Raw genomic sequence first — 24,754 nt, 5'->3', positions numbered from 1 at the left:
CGCCCTTACCGACGCCTATCACCACCGTGCTAGCCGGATGGGCTTTCACAGCGGCGGCCACGCTTCCGCTACCGTTCTCTCCCTCATCACGCGACGACCCCATACGCATGCTCGCTTTCTCGGTGGTGGCCACRATGGCACTACCGCCACAACTACCGCTCCCTCCCTTACTTGCGTCCTCTAGACGCGGCGACCCCAAACGCGCCTTACTACGCGGTGGAGACCTTACCGCAACCGTCGTCTCCCCTTCACCGCCCGACGTGGAGTCATCCACGACTGTAGAAGCGGCGGAATCTCCGCTTCCAGCGAGGGTCTTCGTCCTCCTCTTCCGTCCAGGAGGCATCTCACTTCCCGACTCACCCTTCAGTCGAACTGATCCGCTGGCGTACCACTAGCGTAGAGAGCTCTTGGCCAGAAAGATTCTGGAGCAGCTGSTCGCCAGATACCTGCSTCTGAACGCGCTGAAAAAGTGCGACCCACGCGAAGGCCCGCTCAATAAAAGCGACCACCCAAGCGGTCGACTATAGCGTGCTCGCAGTGGCACAGCCCACAACYYCAACCGGAGYTAGGATAAAGGCCACTCAATTAGCCGCCGGACGGACAATGTCCCCGTAACGGTCCGGAGTCGACCGATGTGACGCTGTACCGAATCGCACCGTGAGCTAAACGGTTCGCTTTTATGACCGTTGGTCCTCACAGGAGTCGCAATCTCCAACGCTGCACAGACGCCTGCACCCTTTGGGCAATCCTGTCCAGACTCCCCTGACACTGAGCCAACTAAACACCAGTTGCTCAGCACAGAACTACTGTCAGGCAGTTCAGTCAGCAAGAATGCCAACAACACGGCGYTGCACTGGAACCGTGCAAAGCTTCCGCCAATAACAACAACGTGGATGACCACGTTGTCCGTATATAGGGTAGTAATAATAAAGTTACTTACCGCTATGCCCCACGATTATGTACACAAAAATGCACAAAATTGTACAAAATTGTGTACCCGTACAAAAACCACTCGCGGTCAACAACCCACGCACACACGATCGCACAAACAAAATCACCGACCGTTACACACGCGCGCCAGGCAATAACGGTGCCAGCTAAATCGCGTAAACAAATTACCGCACAAAAGAGAATCGCAAAAGAAATCACCGAAAAAAAAAAAACACTTTGGAAAATATCGCAACGATGCGCACGCACGTCTATTCGCGTCGACAGTCAACTAACGAATGAATGATTGCACAAGGACAGGCGGTTTAGCCTTCCTATACATTCCTCAACTAAAAGCGATTCGGTCTCGTATGATGAGATCGCTTTTAGAGCCGCTTGACTATCGCTGAGAATAGCTATGCTCTGGTTGCGGTAGTTGAGGCTGAGGTTGACTTCAGCGCACTGATAGATGGCAAAAACTTCTGCCTAGAAGATACTTGGGAAGCAGCCCATAGGTATGGACAGCTCGGTACGTGGTCCCACAATACCTGCCCCAATACCTTCCGGGGTTTTAGAGCCATCAGTGTACCATTGAATGGTACTGTCTTCCAGCAGCCTTTCCAGCGTGGAGTTATTCCACTCCGTTTTGCTGCCTAGAGTAACTTTAAAGTTCTTCCTTAGGTTAATTTTCTTTGTGGTGCTGTCATTTGGGAGGAGGGCTAGCGGTGTGCTTTCCGCTAGTGAGTCCATCTGTCTATAGGACATTACCTTCCCTCTTCCACAGCCTTCTGCTAACATTAGCAGTATGGTGTGYTTTGCTGCTAGCTTGATCACCTGATGCAGCGGGGTGAGCTCTAGTATGACTTCCAGTGCCCCCGTGGGGCATGTGCACATTGCTCCCGAAGCACAGACACATGCAAGTCTTTGCAGCTTTGACAGCCTCCGAATCACCGAAGACTGCGCTGCTTTGGTGGCCCAGGCAACCGCTCCATAGGTGACGATAGGCCTCACTATCATGGTATACAGCCATCTGATGATACTTGGCTTGCATCCCCATGATCTGCCGGCCAGGCGTCTGCAAATCATAAGTGCTCTTGTTGCTTTGGACAGCGTTAAGTCCAAATGCCTACTCCACCCTAATGATGAGTCTAAGGTGAGGCCAAGGAATTTGACCTCCTTAGAAATTTCCACCTCGGTGCCTTCAATTGTTAGGAAACTCAAAGCTCAAAATTTAACAGATTCCTATGTCATGTCCGGCGTTCGGTAACCAAATGCATGAAAAACGTATTAAAAATATTTTGTATGTGACAGTTCGCATGTACAAGTATGTCAGTGCTATGCTGTGTATGCTTAACTGGGCCTTTAGACCACTTCTCAAAAACAATAGCTGTGACCTTACTTTTAGATGTTACGTGATTCCTCCCGCTTCCTAGCTTGTCATCTATGTTTCAGTTTTTCCACAATGATTACTCTTCACAAATGAACAACTGGTTTTTAAATATCTTGCATTTTTTTAGTAGTCCATATGGGTACATTAGGATACTTCATCAAAAAGGCTGCTTTAAAACATTCTCTTTACCGAGAACTAATTTTTCATGTTTGAATGGTAAGCGCCAGTGACTCCAAATATATATGCGTTAATTAGTTAATGAATAAAAACAGTTTTTGCGAATTAATAGCACAAAGGAAAATTTTTTTAAATTCAAATGTAACTAATTAAAATTAATTCTCCTTCTTTTTATTTGGCGTAGTCACCGCTTACGCGATTAGAGCCGAGTAAACAACAGCGCACCAGTCGTTTCTTCTTTTCGCTACGTGGCGCCAATGGATATACAAGCGTAGCCAGGTCTTTCTCTACCTGGTCCTTCCAACGGAGTGGAGGCCCCGGCGGGTACAGCGTCGAATACTTTCAGAGCTGGAGTTTTTTCATCAATTGGGAAAACATGACCTAGCCAGCGTAGCCGCTGTCTTTTAATTCGCTGAACTATGTCAATGTCGTCATATATCTCATACAGCAAATCATTCCATCGAATGCGATATTCGCCGTGGCCAACGCGCAAAGGACCATAAATCTTTCTTTTTGCGATTTTCTTTTGTACGGTAATTTGTTTACGCGATTTAGCTGACACCGTTATTGCCTGGTGTGCGTATGTAGCGGTCGGTGAATTTGTTTGTGCGACGTGGTTGCGTGGGTTGTTGACCGCGAGTGCTTTTTGTGCGGTTACACATTTCTGCACAGTTTTGTGCATTTTTGTGTACATAATCGTCGGGGCATAGCGGTAAGAAACTTTATTATTACTACCCTATATACGGACAACGTGGTCATCCACGTTGTTGTTATTGGTGGAAGCTTTGCACGGTTCCAGTGCAGCACCATGTTGTTTGCATTCTTGCTGACTATACTGCCTGACAGTAGTTCTGTGCTGAGCATCTGGTGTTTAGTTGGCTTAGTATCAGGGAGTCTGGACAGGATTGCCCAAAGGGTGCAAACGTCTGCCCACGGTGCGATTCGGTTCAGCGCCACATCGGTCGACTCCGGACCCTTACGGGGACATTGTCCGTCCGGCGGCCAATTGAGTGGCGTTAATCCGATCACTGCTTTTGGTTGTGAGCTGTGCCACTGCGGGCACGCTATAATCGACCGCTTGGGTGGTCACTTTTATTGAGCGGGCCTTCGCGTGGATCGCACTTTTTCAGCGCGTTCAGACGCACGCATCTGGCGAGCAGCTGCTCCAGAATCTTTCTGGCCAAGAGCTTTCTACGCTAGTGGTACGCCAGCGGTTCGACTGAAGAGTGAGTCGGGCAGTCAGCCATGTTGCGGCTGCCAAAATAATAACTGGGGAGCTTAATGAGCTGATCTTTGAGGCCAAGAATTTTGATGTAGGGACTGCGAAGGAGCTTGCCGAAGTTGGCGAATAACAAGAAATTCGGGGAGGTGGGGTTGGACGTCTCTGTCAACCGGAAGTTGGGTCGTCGGGTTGTAGTCCAGGGGGTACATACCGAGATTCCCTATGAAGAATTCATGGAGGAGCTACTTCGGCTGAACCTCCAGGATTACAGCCCGGCGTCCCAGAGGTCGGACGTAAGGATGGTCAGTCGTCCCTGGAAGGTAATCTCTGACGGTAGCACCAATGTCGTCCTTGAGGGTACGGACAAGTTGATGTCCACCCTCCTGGAGGCAGTTAGGTGCTACATAGGGTCGTTCTCCTTCCGGGTGCGACCGGATAGCCCCGTCGCTGGCTGCTTCCGGTGTATGGGTTTTAGCCATAGGGTAAAAGAATGTAGGGCTACAAAAGATGTCTGCCGGAGGTGCGGTCAAGAAGGCCACAAATCTGCCAGTCGCCTCAATGCACCACAATGCCGCAACTGTGCGTTCAAGGGGAGACCAGCTGGGCATCTTATGATGTCAGCTGTCTGCCCTAATATTGTGCCTTTGTTGAGCGCGCCCTCGTCAGACACTGATGGGTGGGATCATCCAACTTAACTGCCAGGGCTCCTATGCCGTGATGTGTGAGTTGGGGGGCTGTATGGTTGAGGGTGGGTGTGGTATTGCTCTACTCCAGGAGCCACCAATGGTGTGGTTCGGGGTCTCCCTAGAGGTTTTAAGGTCTTCACTGACCACAGAGCTAACGCCGCAATAGTTGTGAATAATGCACGCTACGATTGCATAGTTGTGGATTATTCACAACTGAGTATATGTCTAGCTATAGAAGGGGAGTTCGGTAGGATGATTGTCGCTAGTTTATATTGTAAATATAGTGAGCCCCTAGAACCTTACCTGGGCTACATGGATAAGCTACTACTACTTGCGAGTAGTAGCTTTATCCTATGGCTGGATGCGAATGCTTCGTCCTCGATGTGGTTTAGTAAGGTATCCCGGCATTCGTCTGGATACCAAAGCCACAGTCGAGGCGAGGCATTAAGCGAATGGGTGGTGGCTAATAGCCTCCACATTTTGAATGAGCCGAGCGAATGGTATACGTTCGATGCGCCTGGGGGCGTGAGCGACATTGCCGTGACGCTTATGAATGAGGCAGCAAGTAGGGCTTTCAGTGTTAAATGGGAGGTTAAGGGAGGGTGGGGATTGAGTGATCATAATTTGATTCAAATTATGGTTACCCCTCAATCCTTTCCCTTGCCTTATGAGAGTCCATTGCGGCGATGGCGTACTTCTGGTACTGACTGGAACCAATCTGGACTCTCCGTTAGGGATGCGGCGTGGGAATACCGCTTAAAGTTTTTGAGGAGTTGGGGGTGGACGAGCAAATTGCTCGTCTCTAYGAGGTAGKTKGGGGGGTGAATGATAGGGTTTTTGGTAGGTGTGAAAGTTCTAGAGTTAGCAAAWTTAAATGGTGGACGCGTGAGCTAACCTTGAAGAGGAGGACTGTCAGGCGATTGAGGCGAAGGTTTCAACGCGCCCGACGGTCCAATTCTGATTAGCTATCCCAGCTTAGGTATGAATTTAGTTGTGCGGATAGGGAGTATAAGGAGATGCTAGTTAAAGTTAAAGAGGAAGATTGGAGGAGTTTTGTGAGAGAGAATAGGAACGACCCCTGAGGTCAGGTCTATAGGATCTACCGGGGTCGTAGAAGAGAGGATGTTACCTCTCTTCGCATCGATGACACTCTGTTATCGTCGTGGAGAGAGTGTGCGGGGGTTCTGTTAGGTCGGAAGTGCAGGTACCTCAAGCAAAAGAGGTGCTTGTCCCTCCATTAGATGATGGGGAGYTGGGGTACGCCTTTGGGCTGGTTAGGTCTAAACGGTCCCCGAGTTTTGATGGATTGAACGGAGAGATGTGTAAAAGCTTCATTCCGGAATACCTGGAGGTCATTTATAATAAGTGCGTTTGGGAGGGATACTTTCCACGCGAGTGGAAAGTGCTAGGGTTGTGCCTCTCCTGAAGTCCCCCGATATCAGTCTCCTTGCAGTACTCGGAAATGTGCTGGAAAGAGTCATGGAGCAACGGCTTCAGGAGCTAACGCGGGGTATGTGGTCGGATAGGCAGTTTGGGTTTCGGAAAGGATGCAGTATAGAGGATGCTTGGTTTTATGTTCAGGATGTCGTTAGGGAGAATGTCAACAARTATGTCCTTGGCATATTTGTTGACTTCAAGGGGGCGTTTGACTATCTAAGCTGAGATCGAGTGGTACAACGGCTGGAGGAGCTTGGCTGTCCGGAAATTACTCTTTGGCGGAGTTATTTTTCGGACAAAAAGGCCTCTCTTATCGGCATGAATGGAAGTGTGGAGATTGGAGTGGTTCGTGGCTGCCCGCAGGGTTCCATCTGCGGTCCATATATTTGGAACCTTTTGATGGACACTCTGCTTGGGCAGCTCGAGATACCCTGTTGTGCGTATGTTGTCGCCCGCGGTCTGAGTTAGAACGGGCGGGAGGACAATTTCTAGAAATTGTAAATTCTTGGGGTTTAGGTGTAGGGGTTGACATATCGATGGATAAAACGGTGGCAATGCTATTGAAAGGTAGATTGTCGCCGGTTCGTCCACCGATTGTCCGTGTGAATGGGATCAGGATTAGATATGTGACGCAAGTCAAATATCTGGGGTTGACCACGAGTGAAAGGATGTGTTTTACTACAGGCAACTGTAGGAAAAATACGCCGCATTTTGAGGAGCGATTGGGGTCTCGGACGTCGTGCTGTCCGCACCATATATCGTGGCTTGTTTGTGGCTTGTGCCACATATGTAGTCCCTGTATGGTGGGAGGCAGCCACGACTCGCTGGGGGTCTCAAAAACTCCTCTCAATCCAGCGTTGTATGATGCTTGCTTGTTTGCCTGTATGTCGCACCGTCTCAACGGATGCGATGCAGGTTTTATTAGGTGCGCCCCCTCTTGACCTGATTGTCATACAGCGTGCTGTTGCATTAAGTTTAAGAAGGGGTTTGAGTTTGTCATTGCTGCGGAACGATTGGATTTCCGACGATGATGTGGAGAGGGAGGGATATCTAGGGAGCAAGAGGTTCCTAGATGATAGGGTTAGGCGTAGGTGGCAAGAACGTTGAGACAATAGTCCTAACGGCCGAGTGACGTACGAGTACATTCGGGACGTTGGGTTCGTTGAGGATAACCCAGACTTCAGATTTTGTCTGAGTCTGGGTTTTCTGCTTACGGGGCATGGGCCTCTGATTGCGATGGGCCTCGAACCCGACCAAGGTGGCTAGTGTGTCCATTCCACATTGCCAATTTGTACTGAAAATGCTTGCCATTCTAAGGGCGCTGATCAACGCATCCATACTTTTGAGTGCCGTGGAGTAAGGCTGTCGTCAGCAGGAACCCACGTTAAACACACCGGACGTTGTAACAGTGACCTGTGAGCCAAGTCGCGAGTGCGACGACTGTTTGTTTGATGAAGGAGATATTTCGTCTTGCTCTCGTTCACTGCCAGACCCATTTGATGTGCTTCCTTGTCCAGTCTGGAGAAAGCAGAACTAACGGCGCGGGTGTTCAGGCTGATGATATCAATATCATAGGCATACGCCAGCAGCTGTACACTCTTATAGAAGATGGTACCTTCTCTATTTAGTTCTGCAGCTCGAACTATTTTCTCCARAAGCAGGTTGAAAAAGTCGCACGATAAGGAATCGCCTTGTCTGAAACCTCGTTTGRTATCGAACGGCTCGGAGAGGTCCTTCCCGATTYTGACGGRGCTTTTGGTGYTGBTCAACGTCAGCYTACACAGCCGTATAAGTTTTGCRGGGATACCAAATTCAGACATCGCGGCGTAAAGGCAGCTCCTTTTCGTGCTGTCGAAAGCAGCTTTGAAATCGACGAAGAGGTGGTGAGTGTCGATTCTCCTTTCACGGGTCTTTTCCAAGATTTGGCGCATGGTGAATATCTGGTCGGTTGTTGATTTTCCAGGTATAATGCCACACTGATAAGGTCCAACCAGTTTGTTGGCGCAGACTGTGAGGTTTTCTTTTTTGAGGATTGGGGATAGCACACTTAAATTCCAATCGTTGGGCATGCTTTCGTCCGACCATATTTCGCAAAGAAGCTGATGCATGCTCCTTATCAGTTCTTCGCCGCCGTGTCTGAATAGCTCGGCCGGCAATCCTCTTTGTTGTGCTTCAGGCGGGTAATTGCTATTCGAATTTCTTTCTGGTCGGGCAATGGAACGTCTGCTCCATCGTCATCGATTGGGGAAACGGTACGCCTTCTCCTAGCGTTGTGCGTTCACTGCCATTCAGCAGGCTGGAGAAGTGTTCCCTCCATAATTTAAGTATGCTCTGGGCATCGGTGACTAGATCACCTTTGGGGGTTTCTACAAGAGTATGCTCCGGTCTTGAAACCTYCTGTAAGCCGCCGCATTTTTTCGTAGAATTTTGGAGCATTACCCCTATCGGCCAGCTTATCAAGCTCTTCGTACTCACGCATTTTGGCCTCTTTCTTTTTATGTCTGCAAATGCTTATCGTTCCCTGTTCAACTCTCGGTATCAATCCCATCCCGCACGAGTTGTGGTCGATCGTAACATTGTGAGGTAGGCAACCTGTTTTTTCTCCGCTGCGACACGACACTCCTCGTCGTACCAGTTGTTCTTTTGCACTTTTCGAAAACCAATGCTTTCGGTTGCAGCTGTACTTAAGGAGTTTGAAATGCCGACCCCCCGTTCCCTTATTCCGAGTTGTTGACGAGTGCACTCAGAGAACAGGAGTGCAAGCCGAAAAGAAAATCGTTCGGTTGTCTGTTGTGATTGCAGCTCCTCGACGTCGAACCTTCCTTGTGTTTGATGGCGTGCGTTTTTTGCTGCACAGAGGCTGCAAGAACATAGTGGTCCGAATCGATATTAGGACCTCGGAGCGCACACACATCTAAAATAGTAGAGACGTGTCTTCCGTCTATTACAACAAGATCGATCTGTTGGTAGTTTTTCGATCCGGAGACAGTGAGGTAGCTTGATGAAGCTTCTTATGCTGCAATCTAGTACTACAGATAACCATATTTCGGGCTCCGGCGATCAGAGAACTTTGCTCACTTGCGTGAACTTCTAAACATGACTCCATTCTAGATATCTCTACATATAGTAACTCTCCAATGAAGATGTATCGTTTTGCTTTTTTACCGCATCACTCAGATGAAAGTGAGCCTCATCGGAGCAGATGATTTTCTAAAAAAAATCAGTTATTTTGATGATAAAATTGAATCATTTGTAAATGTCGTTCCTGTGTATATATTTCTACGATAAAATAGTAAATACTACTGAATACGATGAAAAAAATTACAGATCATGACATATTAAAAATGGTCGAATTTCGTTGTCATATTGGAAACCCGATATATCAAATGTCTCTCAGTTAATGAGATATTGATCTGAAATTTCGCAGATTCCCTTTTTCCCCATAATTAGTCAGAACCGAAAATCGCGTTCTTGTATGAACGGCTTTCTATTTGACGGGAATTCATAAAATTCGACATGGATTGTGGTCTAAGGCAACTATGCTATTCAAATCCGACCTATCATAAACTTGTATTACAAACTGAACGATCATGATCAAAACTTCTTTGTTTATTAAAATATATTTACAAAATTTAACATTTTAATGGCTAAGGCAACTGTGCAATCTCCGAAAAAATATTCACATCCGACCACTATAGCTTATATCTGTCATATAAACTGACCGATCAAAATCATTTTTGTATGGAAACTTTTTTAAATATGATGGGTGTTATAGCTTCCGGACAGCCGAAGAATGTTTTGTCATGTTCACAATGCTATTAAATGAATTGTGGATTAACTAGTCTACCTAAAATAGTAAATGCTTTTAACTGTATTTATTATTATAACAAAGTAAACAATAAGGTTTGTTTCATATTGTGTATAAAACATTTGTCATTTAAGTATTTATACTATATACATATTTTTATAAATTATGTATTGAAACAAAGGGTATTTATTATTTATTTGTATTTTATGTGCTCTTACTTTCAGACGCTGTACAAAGACAAATAATTGTACTTGATAAAGATTACGATGTAGCATGGCAATTAAAATTTAGTATTATTAAATATTCATCAGCATTTTAACGATTCTAAAGCGCTCATCAACATTCAATGAAAATAAGTCGAGTAGTTTTTTGTACTTAACTATTTTCTGTTACATATATATGTATGAAGCTGGTTACATTCTAAGGATATTCGATTAAATTTTCTTCGTAATTTTCATATCAAGGCAGAAAAGACAGTGATGTATACTTCACATTCAGACAAAAGAACATCAGGGATTTATGAAATCACCCAAGCTTCAACAATAATTCAATCTATTGCCGAAGGGAGCCAACTTCAAACAGAAACCAGTTTTTTTTACAGAATTAATGGTAAGTTCAATTTATTAAAATAAATTTCAATAACTACATACTTATTAATTTGCTCCAAATAACGTATAGTATAATTAATTTTTGATTTATACATAATGCGTTCTATAGCACGATTTCCTGGTTTATCTATCATTAATAACAACATTATGTCTGCATTTTTTAGACCGTAACAGTTGTCTTTATTAAATACTAAGTTCGGTGAATCAGAAAAGTTTCCATACAACACCAAATCAAAAATTGTATAAAAACAAGTAAAGAAGTGTTCCTCAATTTAATTGTGTTATACTGTTTAGATTTAAATCACCTACAGTGGCGGACAAAACTCTACGTACGACCCCCTTTTCTTAAATTTAAATGTCCCAATACATTTGAAAAAAAAGTAATGATGCAGGTTTGGTTTGAATTTTATAATTGTATATAAAATAACAAAATAATATATATCTCCAATACTAACTTTTAAAGTTATTCACAGAAAATTGAAAAAAGGCACTGACAAAAGTGTACGTACGAATTTAAAAAAAAAAATAATATTAAAATTTAAAAATAAATAATAAAATTTAATATTTTATTGGGCCACCATCGGCATCGATGACCGCTTGCAACCGTCTTGGTATTGAAGCTACTAAATTTTCGAGCCCTTCCGGCGTTATTTTCTGCCACTCCTCTTGCAGCTTCTCTTTTAGAGTTGGAGCACCACTAATAGCGTGCTTTCGGATCTTTCGCTCCAAAATTTCCCACACGTGTTCTATTACATTCAAGTCCGGGCTTTGTGGAGGTGAATTCAGCTGTCGTAGAGCATAATACAGCAGCCAGTCCTTTACTACCTGCCACGTATGCTTAGGATCATTGTCCTGTTGGAAGATCCAGCTCGTTCCTAGGCATAACTTTTCCACGGATGGTTTCAAATTATTTTCCAATATGGACTTGTATTGAAAGTGGTCCATAATGCCTTCAACCAAACCATAACATTGCCACCGCCATGCTATACGGTTGGCATTAGGTGCTTGGGATTCATAGCAGTGTTCGGTTTTCTCCAAACTTTCTCTTTCCCGTCGTATCCAAAGATGTTGTATTTGGACTCATCCGTTAATAGAACACGTTTCCAGAAGTCAATTCCCTTATTTATATGTTTTTTTTTTGCAAACTCTAAGCGAAGTTTCCGATTTTCCTCACTTATAAGGGGATTCTTACGAGGAGTTCTGCAGTTAAATCCTTCATTATTCAGGGCCCTCTTTACTGTGCGTGGGTGAACAACAATTTGGGATCTCTCAGCTATGTCCTGGGCCAATTTAGTAGCATGAACTTTGGGATTTCGGTCTACTTCTTGCGAATGAATGAAAGGTCTCTGCGGTTAAGCTTCTTCGGACGGCCAGTGCGCAGCTTACTCTCGATAGAATTTGATTTTTCAAAGTTATTAAATATGGTCTGCACCGTCGATTTGCTTAAACATAATAATTTTGCTATTTCGCCAAATGATTTATTCTCATTTCTATGTCTAATAACTAATTTTCGCACATCCACCGAAATTTCTTTGCGTGGATCCATTTTTCCGGTCGTAGACACTTTTAAAATGCCAAAATGTAATAAATTCCGAGAATAGTACAAAGTACAGACATAAATGAAACAAACGGCGATTTACCGTTATGCTTCAGTAGAGAAAAATAGCGAAATGAATGAAACTAATAAAACGTATGTAGACTTTTGTCAATGCGTTTTTTTTGCAGTTTTAAGTGAGTAATTTTAAAAATTAATATTGGAGTATTATACTTTTTTGTTATTTGTCAGACAATAATAAGATTTAAAACAACCCTGCATCATTACTTTTCCTTCTCATCTTACAGAATTTGTTAAATTTAAGAAAAAGGAGTCGTACGTAGAGTTTTGTCCGCTACTGTATATTCTTATCTTTTGCTGGTAAAATGGCTCGTTTGCTCAACCAATCATGCTGTTTATAATTCACATTAATAAGTACATGGGAACATTTTTAATATCAAGTTTTCCTTTGAATTTCTGATTTTTTTTTTTTAAGTAATGTTTACTATTTCATCAGGGAAAGATATACGCAAGAGCAACGTTGACTTTCGAGCCTACATTTTCTTTACATTATGCTCAAGCCAATATAACAAACAAGCGTTCGAAGTAATGAAAATATTGCCACCGTTCAGGCAAGTATTGCTGAAGACCGCAATTTGTCGACTGTCTTAAACCACAACCTGGTGGATTTTGGCTTGCATCCGTATAAAATTGTTCTCACTCAAGAACCGTCCGTCCGTGCAAGCTGTAACTGAAGTAAAAACTCCTGAGAGAAAACTGAGATATCTTCACAAAATTTAGTATTCGGGTTTCTTAGTTGAAAAAAAATTAAGAGTTCGTAGATGGGCGTAATCGAACCACTGCCACGCCCACAAAGCCTGATTAACCAAATACATATAAAAAGCCATAACTAAGGACTAAATAAAGATATAAAAGTCTAATTTGGCACATGGGATCGTCCTCTAATAAGTTTAATAAAAATCTCTTAAACCGCTAAAGCTAAAATAACCGAATTCGCGGAGCCTAAATGCTATAAGATTTCTTACCGACAGTGGGAAGATGGATGAAATCGGTAGATATCCCCGCTCACTTTTCATATAGCGGTATTGTTAAAAACTACTAAAAGCATAATAAATCAATAACTAAATTATGGAAGCCGGTATGAGAATTGGACGATGGTCGTGGCACTGCCCACTTTTTGCAGAAATCGCATATCTTGGCACCCGATCTACCGATTCCGACAAAATTTACTAGGTGGCATTCTTTTCACATTCTAATACCACAGTACGAAAATGGATTGAATCGAAATTTTAAATTTCACTTGATTCCTTAATTTTTCAATACTTAAAACTAGAAGCAGTTAATATAACAGGATGAAACTTTGCACTAATGATGCCTGTAGGGTATGCCACCACAAATTGTTCAAATCCAACCAAAACTGTTCAAGTCTCTAGGTGCCGAATATTTGGAGTTGACTTTTAATCGAAAATATGGGTCGATGTGTGAGATATATAATTGAAATTCAGAGATAACCCTTCTCTGTCAATAGTATGAGTGTGTATCAAAAATTCGTTCAATCGGGCCAATAATTCCAGTAGTCCCTATATACCTAATATAAAGTTTTTTGAACTTCCAAGTGACTTTGTATCAATTATATCTTCCAATATGTGGATTATTTCAATAAAAATGAGAGAGCGTGTTTTACTCATAACAGTTTATCTTCATACCTAAAGTAGATAAATTTGAGAGCAAACTTTACCTAGCCCCATATAACTAATATCCGGATTTTTGAAATTTTGGCTGACTTTACACTATATGATTGGGTTTTTGTATTTGGGATGTTAATAATATGTGGCATTGGGAAAAATAGATCAAATCGGGTCAATAATATTCCAACTCCTATATACTACATCTAACAAACCTTATGTGTCTGTCAGTATATGGGATATATATAATATATGTACATATAAAATAACTTGGATTTCGATTTTCTGGTATTTCCCTGGCTTTGATTTTTGCATGTTGCAAGAGTATAAAATGTTCGGTTGCACCCGGTCTTTGCCCTTTCTTACTTGTTTCAATTATCTTCGCCGATGAGGTTTACTTTCATCTGAGTAGTCCGTTAAATAAACAAGGCTGTAGATTCTTGTGCTAAGCAAATCCAGAAATTATGCATGATCAACTATTACATGCACCTAAACTGACAGTTTGGTATGGTGTTTGGCCTGGTGGAATCATCGGTCCGTACTTCTTTCGAAATGAATCTGGTGATAGAGCTACTATCAATAGAGATCGGTTTAGATCGATGATAATCAACTTCTAATGACCGCAATTGGAAGAAGTGCAACAACCGAATTATTGCGAAAAAAGTTTGGAGATTCGATTAGTTCACAAAGTTGTGACAATTAATGCCGTCCAAGAGGTTGTGACTTAACACCACTAGACTACTTCTTGTGGGGTTATTTGAAGTCTTTAGTATTTATCAATAAAACAGACTTTCTTCAGGCTTTAGAAGTCAATACTGAATGTACTATTCACTACATACGACTTGATTCATTAGAAAAAGGAATCCAAAATTTGGTTAATCGAATTCGTTCCTTCAAAATAGTTCGTGGAGGCCATGTGACGTTTTTTCTGAAACCTCATTAGATATCGAACGCCTCGGTGAGGTCCTTCCCGATCCTGACTATGCTTTTGGTATTGCTCAACGTCAATTTACACAGCCGTATCAGATTTGCAGGGATACCAAATTCAGACATCGCGGCATAAAGACAGCTCCTTTTTGTACTATCAAAAGCAGCTTTGTAATCGAAAAAGAGGTGGTATGAATGGTGAATATCTGGTCAGTTGTTGATTTACCAGGTCTTAAGCCACACTCATAAGGCCCAATCAGTTTTTTGACGGTGGGCTTTAATCTTTCACACAATATCCTCAAAAGAACCTTATACGCGATGCTGAGGAGGCTTGTCCCACGGTAGTTAGCGCAAATTGTGTGGTCTCGCTGTTTGTGGATTAGGCAGAGCACACTTAAATTTCAATCGTTGGGCATGCTTTCATCCGACCATATTTTACAAAGAAGCTGATGCATACCCTTTATCAGTTCTTCGCCGCCGTGTTTGAATAGCTCGGCCGGCAATCTATCAGCCCTTGCCGCTTTGTTGTTCTTAAGATGGATGATTACTGTTCGAACTTGGTCCGGCAATGGAACATCTGCTCCATCGTCATCAATTGGGGAGTCAGGTTCGCTTACTCTTGGCGTTATACTTTCACTGCCATACAGCTTCTTCTTCTTCTTCTTGATTGGCGTAGTCACCGCTTACGCGATTATAGCCGAGTGGCGTCAATTAGATATTACAAGTGAAGACAGGTCCCTCTCCACTTGGTCCTTCCAAGGGAGCGGAGGTCTTCCTCTTCCTCTTCTTCCCCCGGCGGGTACTGCATCGAAAATTTTCAGAGCTGGAGTGTTTTCGTCCATCCGGACAATATGACCTAGCTAGCGTAGCCGCTGTCTTTTAATTCGCTGAACTATGTCAATGTCGTCRTATATCTCGTACAGCTCATCGTTCCATCGGATGCGATATACGCCGTGGCCAACGCGCAAAGGACCATAAATCTTTCATAGAACTTTTCTCTCGAAAACTCGCAACATCGACTCTTCCGTTGTTGACATCGTCTAAGCCTCTGCACCATATAGCAGCTGTCTCTTATACACATCTAGATGTGTATAAGAGACAGCTCAACGTCAGCTTACACAGCCGTATAAGTTTTGCAGGGATACCAAATTCAGACATCGCGGCATAAAGGCAGCTCCGTTTCGTGCTGTCGAAAGCAGCTTTGAAATCGACGAAGAGGTGGTGAGTGTCGATTCTCCTTTCACGGGTCTTTTCCAGGTGTGAAGCCACACTGATAAGGTCCAATCAGTTTGTTGACGGCGGACTTTAATCTTTCATACAGTACGGTCGATAGAACTTTATATGCGATATTGAGGAGGCTTATCTTACGGTAGTTGGCGCAGATTGTGGAGTCTTCTTTTTTGAGGATTGGGCATAGCACACTTAATTCCAATCGTTGGGCATGCTTACGTCCGACCATATTTTACAAAGAAGCTAATACATGCTCCTTATCAGTTCTTCGCCGCCGTGTTGCAGCAATCCATCGGCCCCCGCCGCTTTGTTGTTGTTCAGCCGGGTAATTGCTATTCGAACTTCTTCCTGGTCTGGCAATGGAACGTCTGCTCCATCATCATCGCTTGAGGAATCGGGTTAGTCTTCTCCTGGCGTCGTGCGTTCACTGCCATTCAGCAGGCTGAAGAAGTGTCCCTCCATAATTTAAGTATGCTCTGGGCATCGGTGACTAGATCACCTTTGGGGGGTTCTAAAAGAGTATGCTCCGGTCTTGAAATCTTCTGTAAGCCGCCGCATTTTTTCTTAGAATTTTCGAGCATTACCCCTGTCGGCCAGGTTATCAAGCTCTTCGTAATCACGCATTTCGGCCTCTTCCTTTTTTTGTCTGCAAATGCGTTTCGCTTCCCTCTTCAACTCTCAGTATCACCACGTGTTGTGGTCGATCGTAACGTTGCGAGGTAGGCAGCCTGTTTTCTCTCCGCTGCGACACGGCACTCCTCGTCGTATCAGCTGTTCTTTTGTACTTTCCGAAAACCAATGATTTCGGTTGCAGCTGTACGTAAGGAGTTTGAAATGCCGTCCCCCAGTTCCCTTATACCGAATTGTTGACGAGTGCTCTCAGACAGCAGGAGTGCAGTGTCGTTCTTGTTGGTGGTTGGTCAATCCGGAGTCAGCCAGTTAGCTTGATGTATTTTCTTGTGCCAGAATCTAGTACTACAGATAACCATTTCGTGCTCCGGTATAGTCGATCAGCCGCAATCCATTTGGAGATGTTTCCTCGTGAAGGCTGAATTCACCGCCTGTTGCGCCAAAGAAACCTTCCTTGCCCAGAGACTTGTCTTCCGTCTATCATAACATGATCGATCTGGTGGGTGGCTTTTGAATCCGGAGACATCCAGGTATAATGATGTATATTCTTGTGCCAGAATCTAGAACTACAAATAACCATATTTAGGGATGTTTCCTCGTGAAGGCTGAATTCACCGACTGTTGCGCCAAAGAAACCTTCCTTGCCCAATCTGGCGTTAAAGCCGCCAAGCACGATTTTGACATCGTGGCGGCGGCAGCTCTCATAGGTGCGCTCCAAACACTCATAGAAGGCATCTTTGGTCACATCGTCCTTTTCTTCATCGGAGTGTGGGCGCAAATCAGTAATATGTTGAAGAACCATCCACGAACCCCACACCGAATTTGCGCTCTTTTGTATGCATCCGTCCATCGCATTTCTGAGAAGACTTCACTCAAACGAGTTCATCAACCAGCTGGGCAGCGGCACCTTTCCAATTAAAAGAACGGATATTCCAGCTGCATGCCCTCAAACCGTAAAAGATACTTGGTCAAAGACCGGAAGTCGTGAGTTGCTTGAGCACGTGACTCCATTTTGGTTTGTACTACACTTTAAGTAAAAACACGTTTGACTTTACTTAAAAATTAGTGTTTTTCATTTTACTCTTATTGGAAAACCCTGTATTATCGTATAGTAAGCTGTTCTTTAATTACATTTAATTTAATTTCCATACAAATTCACTGGGTTGCATGGGTTGCCGACGATTTACGCAACATCTTGCGACATTACCACGGACAAATTTTCTAATGATATCAGTACCCCATTATGTATTTCTGCTCGAATTTCAAGTTCGAGAATTTCCATCGTTAAGCGCACCCTTTACGAAATGCAAATTGCTCCACAATTTATGTGGGTTTAATGGAAAGCAGGTTGAAATAAGGATGGGAAAAAGTGACCGAATTAGATACAAAGTGCATCAGTCGGTGTATGATCCCAAAGATTATCATCCTTCACTAATTTTAATCATCTTCACGATATGTTTCGCAGATTCCACCGTCGATTGTTCGTAGGCAGGCGAATGAAGTTGGTCGACGGACATTAACTAATAACAAACGTAACTAAAAACATTCGTAATTTCTTGGGTAAACTATGTAAATACGTCTCAACGCATCGGTTGAATAAAGATCCACATATCCTGGTACATGTTTTTCTTGTTTTTGCCGTTGAAATTTTTTGTTTGATACATTCCATGCAATATATATTGACATTTCAGAGTAAAACAATATTTTTGTAAATGGATCGCTTGCACATGGCTCGAAGAAGCTTGTCAACTTTGTTGCTAGTGATCGTTCAGCTTGTTTCACTGTATTTTCTCAAGTAAAATAAACTAGTTGTCCATTTTCAAGTTGAACAGCTAAATGCACTACAGCGGGGTGACGGTCATATATTTGTACTTTTTAATTGTCTGACGGCATCATATCTAATGCTGTTTTAAACAATTGGATCAAGTGATAAGCGATATTGCAATTTTTCAATACCTGTGGTTTCAGTGATTGCTATTTTTAAATGATTTTGTATTGCTATAGCGACGAACTAAAACAACGAAAATATGAAAACATTTGTACTCAATTTGTTTTTTTAAATTCATCCCATAAGCTTTCAAATTTGATTTTAACAATAAATAAAATGAGAAATGTGATTAAATCAAAAAATTTCTTAAGCAGTTGCAACTTCGGATTACTTCTTCCAACGACTAAACTTATATACATAACTAAGACATGTTTATCACATATGCATTTAAAATATTGTGATATATTGGCCTTTTCATCGTCCAAACGGCCGCGGCGGTTATTCCACTCTAGAATGCCTATATTGGACATGTTTCTTAAAATTTGTCAAAGATGTTTGTATGAAATTTTTTTTTATTTAGAAAAATTACAATTTACATGTACTCACTTATTTGCTTTAAAAAATGTCTTGCCATTATTAAAAATCATAAGAAAGTGCAAAAGTTAAAACGTGCTGTGAGGAAAAGTTGTATCTAAGTATTTAACATACTAACATACCAGTTACTTTTCTGTTATTATTCTAATTTGCTATTAGACTCCCAAGTAAACCTATTAAACTGTAATGTTAAAAAATCGCAATTTCATAAGTCTTTTTTGAACTGCTACCGGTATTCACAGGTTTTAAGTGATGTGACAATAGCTTTCGTAGAGTGAACTGCTTTTTACGAAATGATCGCAGTGGTAATATGCGACTATCTATTCACATTGACAAAATCACCAATAGAGAAATATCGCTCATCACTAATCAACGGAGTTGTTACAAGCTTTATAACAATATTTCTCCCAGCTGTAGGATTGAGCGTGTATTCACTTCATTTTAAGAATTCCCTGGAAAATAAATTTAAATAAATTTCTATTAACCATCAACTGATGGCAACAATGCTTCAACGCAGTGGTGAAATTTCCCGACAGATATTTAAACGCCTTGCTGGTGGCATTTAAAACTCATTTCCAACTACACTAATTTCGATTTAACCCCTAAATTAAAACAATGTCCGTCTAGTGCGTCCAATAGATTTTTTCGATTAAAAAAAAAAACGAAAAAAATCATAGAATCTCATAGAACTGTTACATTTTCTTGTAATAGGGTTGCGTGTATTCTTGTTCATAAATATATGAACATGAAAATCTTATTACATGAAGCTTGATTTATATGTAGAACATTATATTTTTGACACAAATACATTAATACATAAAAATACACATGTATGTATACATGATACACCAAATGTCAAGTACAATGGTAAGCAACAAAATTGTAATATGAGACTTAGTCATAAAAATGTGAAAATCATTGAATATAAAAGAAAACTCATAAATTAGAGTATACTCGTATCACTATACAAAACATACATACTCCAAATATTAATGCACACAAGCGACAGATAAGAAAGTATCAAGCGTATGTACGTATGTGTATAAGTGCGTTGGATGCACTAATCTAAATAGATATAAAATATCAATGCGTTGGTATCAGAAGAATGCAATAAAAATCAAATACATATTTACACATGTGTATGTACACTAAACATACACACATATACATATGTACCTAGTTAAGAGATTAGAATTAACAAATGTATTGGCGAAACAAATTTAAATTAAAAATTTCAGAATCAAACGTGAACTCTCACAGCACCTTTACAATAAGTGTTTTTCTGTACAATTCTTGTTACCAAAATATACAAGCCTTGCCGTAGCAATAACGAACACAATAAAAGAGAATTATCTAATTTGATCAGTGATCAGTATGGAAATAAGTCTGAATTTGATTTTGGGAAGGTCTGTTATTCGTTTGAAAATTTTGAGAATGTATCTTCGCTGCAAAAGCCATAGCTTATCTCTTTACCTCAGATAGGGTAAGCTCATCGTTGTCTCCCAGCACCCAGATGAGCTAAATCTAATGGCGGATAAGAAACCAGGAGGACTGTTAAATTAGTTGACGCACTATTAATCCATAAGAATTTTTTCTGGTGGGACGAGATCGCTTTGAATGCGCCTTGCGTGCTCTTTAAAGTTCGGTAAACAACGTACGCTTGATAGCCTGTGCTCCCTTACTTTCAAAGTAACTACACTGCAAAGATATGATCGCCTGGATGTGGTAAAACTCAGCCGAATTGGCTTCGTAGTATGAAATATAATACAATTTCAGTATGCACCTTGACGTCTTCTATTAAAGACTTACATAGCGAGGGCTACATGCTTCCGCTTAAATAACACAATTCACACCTACCCAAACACTTTCTGCAGTTGCAGTCGTCATCTATTTCAAGATCAGTGATTGGCCTACTTAAACCAACAAACGAACAGCTCGAGTTGCCGCGTGAAACAAGAGTAATCCCCTCACAACTTCGCTCAAGGTATTTGTGCAAGCTAAACTGACTAAACTATTGATTTGTGCAGAATTGACTCCAACAGAACACATATATGACAATGAGTCCCCGTATGACTCAAACCACTTATTTGTACGTCCAACAAATCACTCGCACCTAACACTTATTTCCCTTTGGTCCGACCCCGTCAACGATTGCTGAGACTACTGTTGGATGACTTCGATGACAACCAACTTGAATCTTACCACCCAAGCGAAGATTATAAAAGCGCTAGAACAAAGACAACAAAAAATGAGCATCTTCTTGAAGAGAAACGGTTGTGTACATAATTTCATTATTGTTACCTGAAAATAGAAGTGACTAGTTCGCGTATGAGCTGCTCAAGCCATATGTAATGAAATCGTTTCTGGCCACTCCAAAGTGAATGACGCTCAGAGAACTTTCCGCACTTGCGAGAACATCTACACATGGCTCAATCCACCCAAGATATACGAGGACGTCGACATAGTTCAGTGAATAAAGAGTCAGCTTTGGCTAGGTTATGTCGTCCGAATGGATAAAAGCACTCTAGCTCTAAAAGTATTTGACGTAGTTCCCGTTGGGGAAACGCAGCAAGATGAAGACCTACACTTCGTTGGAAAGACCAGGTGGAGAAGGACCTAGCTACACTTGGAATCTCTAATTGGCGCCAACAGCGAAAATAAAGAACGTTTTGCGCGCTCTTGTAATCAATAAAGAAGAAGAAGTTCGCATATGTACAGACGGATATGATTAAACCGATTCAAAGCTATACATACATATGTATATATTTTATGGGGTTTATATCTGAGGGTCACAAACTTAATGCAAACTTTCTGGGTATACAAAAATTCTTCAATTAACACTTCATTAAAATGCTGGTGCTTGTAGCATAATACCAGTTCTAATAGACAGAAACTCTGGGTAATATTTAACAATAAATTGCTTGCATGCTTAAGAATGTACATATGTATATTGAGTACATGGTTTTAGTTAAGCAACTTCTATTTTATATGTACATAATGTATGGTTATTTCCATTATTTCAAACACATACGTTTTGTGAACATAATTCTATATTTGCTTTTATTTTCAGCTCGAATACCTGCTCGTTTGGTACTTTACTTTTTATCATGGTCTGGCTTTTTGGTTTCATTTATGATGCGCAACGATATAAACTTTGCCCTCGTGGCAATGGTGCGTACATCAGACCTGTCGAGTTCCTTAAGCACTTCTGATCCTAGCAGCAAATTGTTTAGCTCCGCTGATAAAAATGAAACAAACAAACAACTTTTTTTTAATAATGACAATACGAATATATTTGTGATAAACTCAACAATGGTAATATTTTATGTAACATTTTTAATATTTCGAATATATACAACATTTTTATAATTTTAGAACTCCGAAAACAATGACGACTTATATGGTTGGTCTCCAACGGTGAAATCAATAGTTGTAAGCTCGTTTTACTGGTGCTATGTATTGTCACAAGTTGTCGGTGGTATCGCTACACAATACTTTGGTACAAAACAAGTATTTGGGTGGTCTCAATTTGCTACAGCGTTATGTAGCCTATGTATTCCCTTTGGTGCTGACCTACACTATTCAGCTGTGATAATATTGCGATCTGTGCAAGGTTTCGCTTCTGGGTTAACATGGCCGGCTATGTACGCAATAGTTGGCTATTGGATACCGTTAGCCGAACGGTCCCGGTTTATGTCCAGTTTTCAAGGCTTTAGTATAGGTATAGGCTTAACATACCCTTTATGTGGATTTATCATTGATAACTTCGGCTGGCGATATGTCTTTTTTACCACTGGTTCTTTAGGTATGATTTGGTGCATATTGTGGTATTACTTAGCGTTTAACACGCCTAAGGAACATCCACGAATTTCTTCTCAAGAAATTGAATATATTGAAGTAAGTGTTAGTTCAGAAGCAAAAGAAACAATAGGCATGAAGGTGCCATGGAAATCAATTTTTACTTCCTTGCCTGCGTATGCGATTGGCATAACTACATTTGGCAGAATTTGGATTCACTATATATTTATTGTGTGTGGTCCAAATTTTATGAAAAATATGCTTAAATTCAATTATAAGACCAACGGCTTCCTCTCCGGAATGCCTTTTATTTGCTCCTATATCTCGTCTGTTTTATTTTGCTATGTTGCTGATAAATTGATGCTAAGTAATTGGATGAGTCTCACAAATGTCCGAAAACTCTTTACCGCATTGTCACAAGTTGTACCTGGCATTCTGGTATACTTGATTGGATATATAGACAAAAACATTGTATTATTATTGGTAGTATGGTTTGTGTCAGTTACATTCATAACAGCCTCATATGCAGGTGCAATGGCTAACATTGTTGATATTGCTCCGAATTTAGCTGGTCCGGTTCTTGCTTTTTGCCAAACAATACATATGTCAGCATCATTTCTTTCTCCGCTGGTATCCGGTATAATAGTCACAAACGAGGTATATTTTCCCTTATTAGTAATTTTACGTTCAAAATACGTTGTATGTTGCAATAATTTTCAGAGTTCTATAGAACAGTGGCGTTTAGTATTTGGTGTTTCATCCGTAATTGCAATATTAACATTTGTCGTTTATCAAATCTATGGAACTGCTGAAATTCAGAACTGGAACTACCCCCAGTCGCGCAATGATGGTTCTGCAGATGAGTGCCAAATCCTTAATAAGCGGAAAGAGCATATACGGAAAGATGATTTGTAAACTATGTAATTAAATATATGTACTTAAACAACTTACAGTTTTTATACACTGCTTTTATATGTGCTCTCTTAACAAATGCAAAATTTACAAAGGTATATAACAATATATGTATGCGTCATATGCTAGCATAAGTAAACCATATGTATGTATTAGTTGTTTTGCATTTTTTAATAATGTGAAGGTCTTAATACTATTCAAATAATGTGTGATTTGTCTAAGGAATCGGATATAAGAAAAAAAATATAATAAAAATGAAACCTATTAATTTAACATACATTTCAGAACATAATCTATTATATAAGTAATGTGGAGTACAAGAAACAGTAGATGTAGAAGGGACTCTGCTACTCAAAAACTATCAAAGTATCGAATGATGCTTCTGCATGGATCAAATTCCTTTGTCAGTAGTAGTATAGTAGTTTTTATTATTATTTAAACTTAGAGACTGTGAAAGTGTTTATTTTAATTAAAAATATTATTTTTCTGAAAATCCGATATTTTTCCGAAATTTTTATCCTAAAACAAGAAAAAACGTAACGTAAACATCAGTTGGACTAAAGCTTTATTATTCACACAATAACTTGATTTTGATCGATCGTTGCCTAAAGTTTATATGATAGCTAAATGATATAGTTCTGAAAAAGTGTTTTTTTTTTTTGATAGCGTTGCCTTATTAAATAATTCATGCCAAATTTCATAAAGATATCTCGATCAGAAAAATTAGCAGCTTCTTGGAGAGAAGCGGATGAGTGTAATAATTGCCGATCTATGTCTCAATAACTACTAATTCGGGTATAAACAGGCAAAAAGACGGACGAACAGACGATCTCGATTTAATCGACTCTTCTCGCCATGAAATGGTCTGAACTCAAGCAAGACCCTACTGCACTCTGCGAAGATTTTAGGGCCCAGGGGCGGTTGTTGTTATTTTAACGGTTTCGGCCCAGGAAACGTGCTGTGTGGACAGGGTGGGACCAAAGGGAAAAGAGTGTTAGATAAGTAGGGTTGGTAGGGCATGCAAGGAGGTCATGCGGAGACTCGTTGCTTGCAAGATATACATTGGATATGTCGGGGTCTATTCGGGATAAGTAGCAGTTTAACCTGCTACAATATCCAGAACGAAGCGGTGCTAGGGTCACCCGCGTTTCTCGCGTCAACTGGAGCTACTGTGAATGGCGGTTAGTACCTGTCGGAATTCAGTTGCGTCCGAAGTCCGGTATGTGTACTGTGCGACGTAGTCAAGGAAAGACCTCTTGATGCTCCTATTAGGTGGTTCCGCTCCAAGCAGGTGACTGCAAGGGTGATTTCTACGAAAACATCCCAGCAGGAACTGCTAGGAGAGGAGTTCATTATGCTCCTTGACTGGTAGCATGAGCGTCTCACTATGTACGTAGGTG

The 24,754-nt window shown here is 41.3% G+C and overlaps 1 protein-coding gene across 2 annotated transcripts in view; it reads left to right on the top strand.

The window, feature by feature from the left end:
- LOC108975482 (sialin) overlaps positions 1–23,847 on the top strand; it is a 77,171-nt gene extending 53,324 nt beyond the window's left edge. Inside the window, exons 2-6 of one of the 2 annotated variants that reach the window (XM_018943977.1) lie at positions 9,872–9,894; positions 10,112–10,256; positions 21,715–21,959; positions 22,020–23,099; positions 23,163–23,847. In XM_018943977.1, coding sequence (XP_018799522.1) covers positions 9,872–9,894; positions 10,112–10,256; positions 21,715–21,959; positions 22,020–23,099; positions 23,163–23,357 — 1,688 coding nt within the window. In that variant the 3' untranslated portion in view covers positions 23,358–23,847. Of the gene's footprint in view, positions 1–9,871; positions 9,895–10,111; positions 10,257–19,544; positions 21,544–21,714; positions 21,960–22,019; positions 23,100–23,162 lie in introns of those variants that run through there. The other variant, XM_018943978.1, reaches the window with a different exon arrangement.
- The last annotated feature ends 907 nt before the right edge of the window (positions 23,848–24,754 follow it).

This window comes from Bactrocera latifrons, unplaced genomic scaffold (assembly GCF_001853355.1).
Source record: "Bactrocera latifrons isolate USDA-ARS-PBARC rearing strain unplaced genomic scaffold, ASM185335v1 scaffold_655, whole genome shotgun sequence".
NCBI lineage: Eukaryota > Metazoa > Arthropoda > Insecta > Diptera > Tephritidae > Bactrocera > Bactrocera latifrons.
Note: the sequence above shows the minus strand (reverse complement) of the source record. Positions and strands in the feature narration are given on the sequence as shown.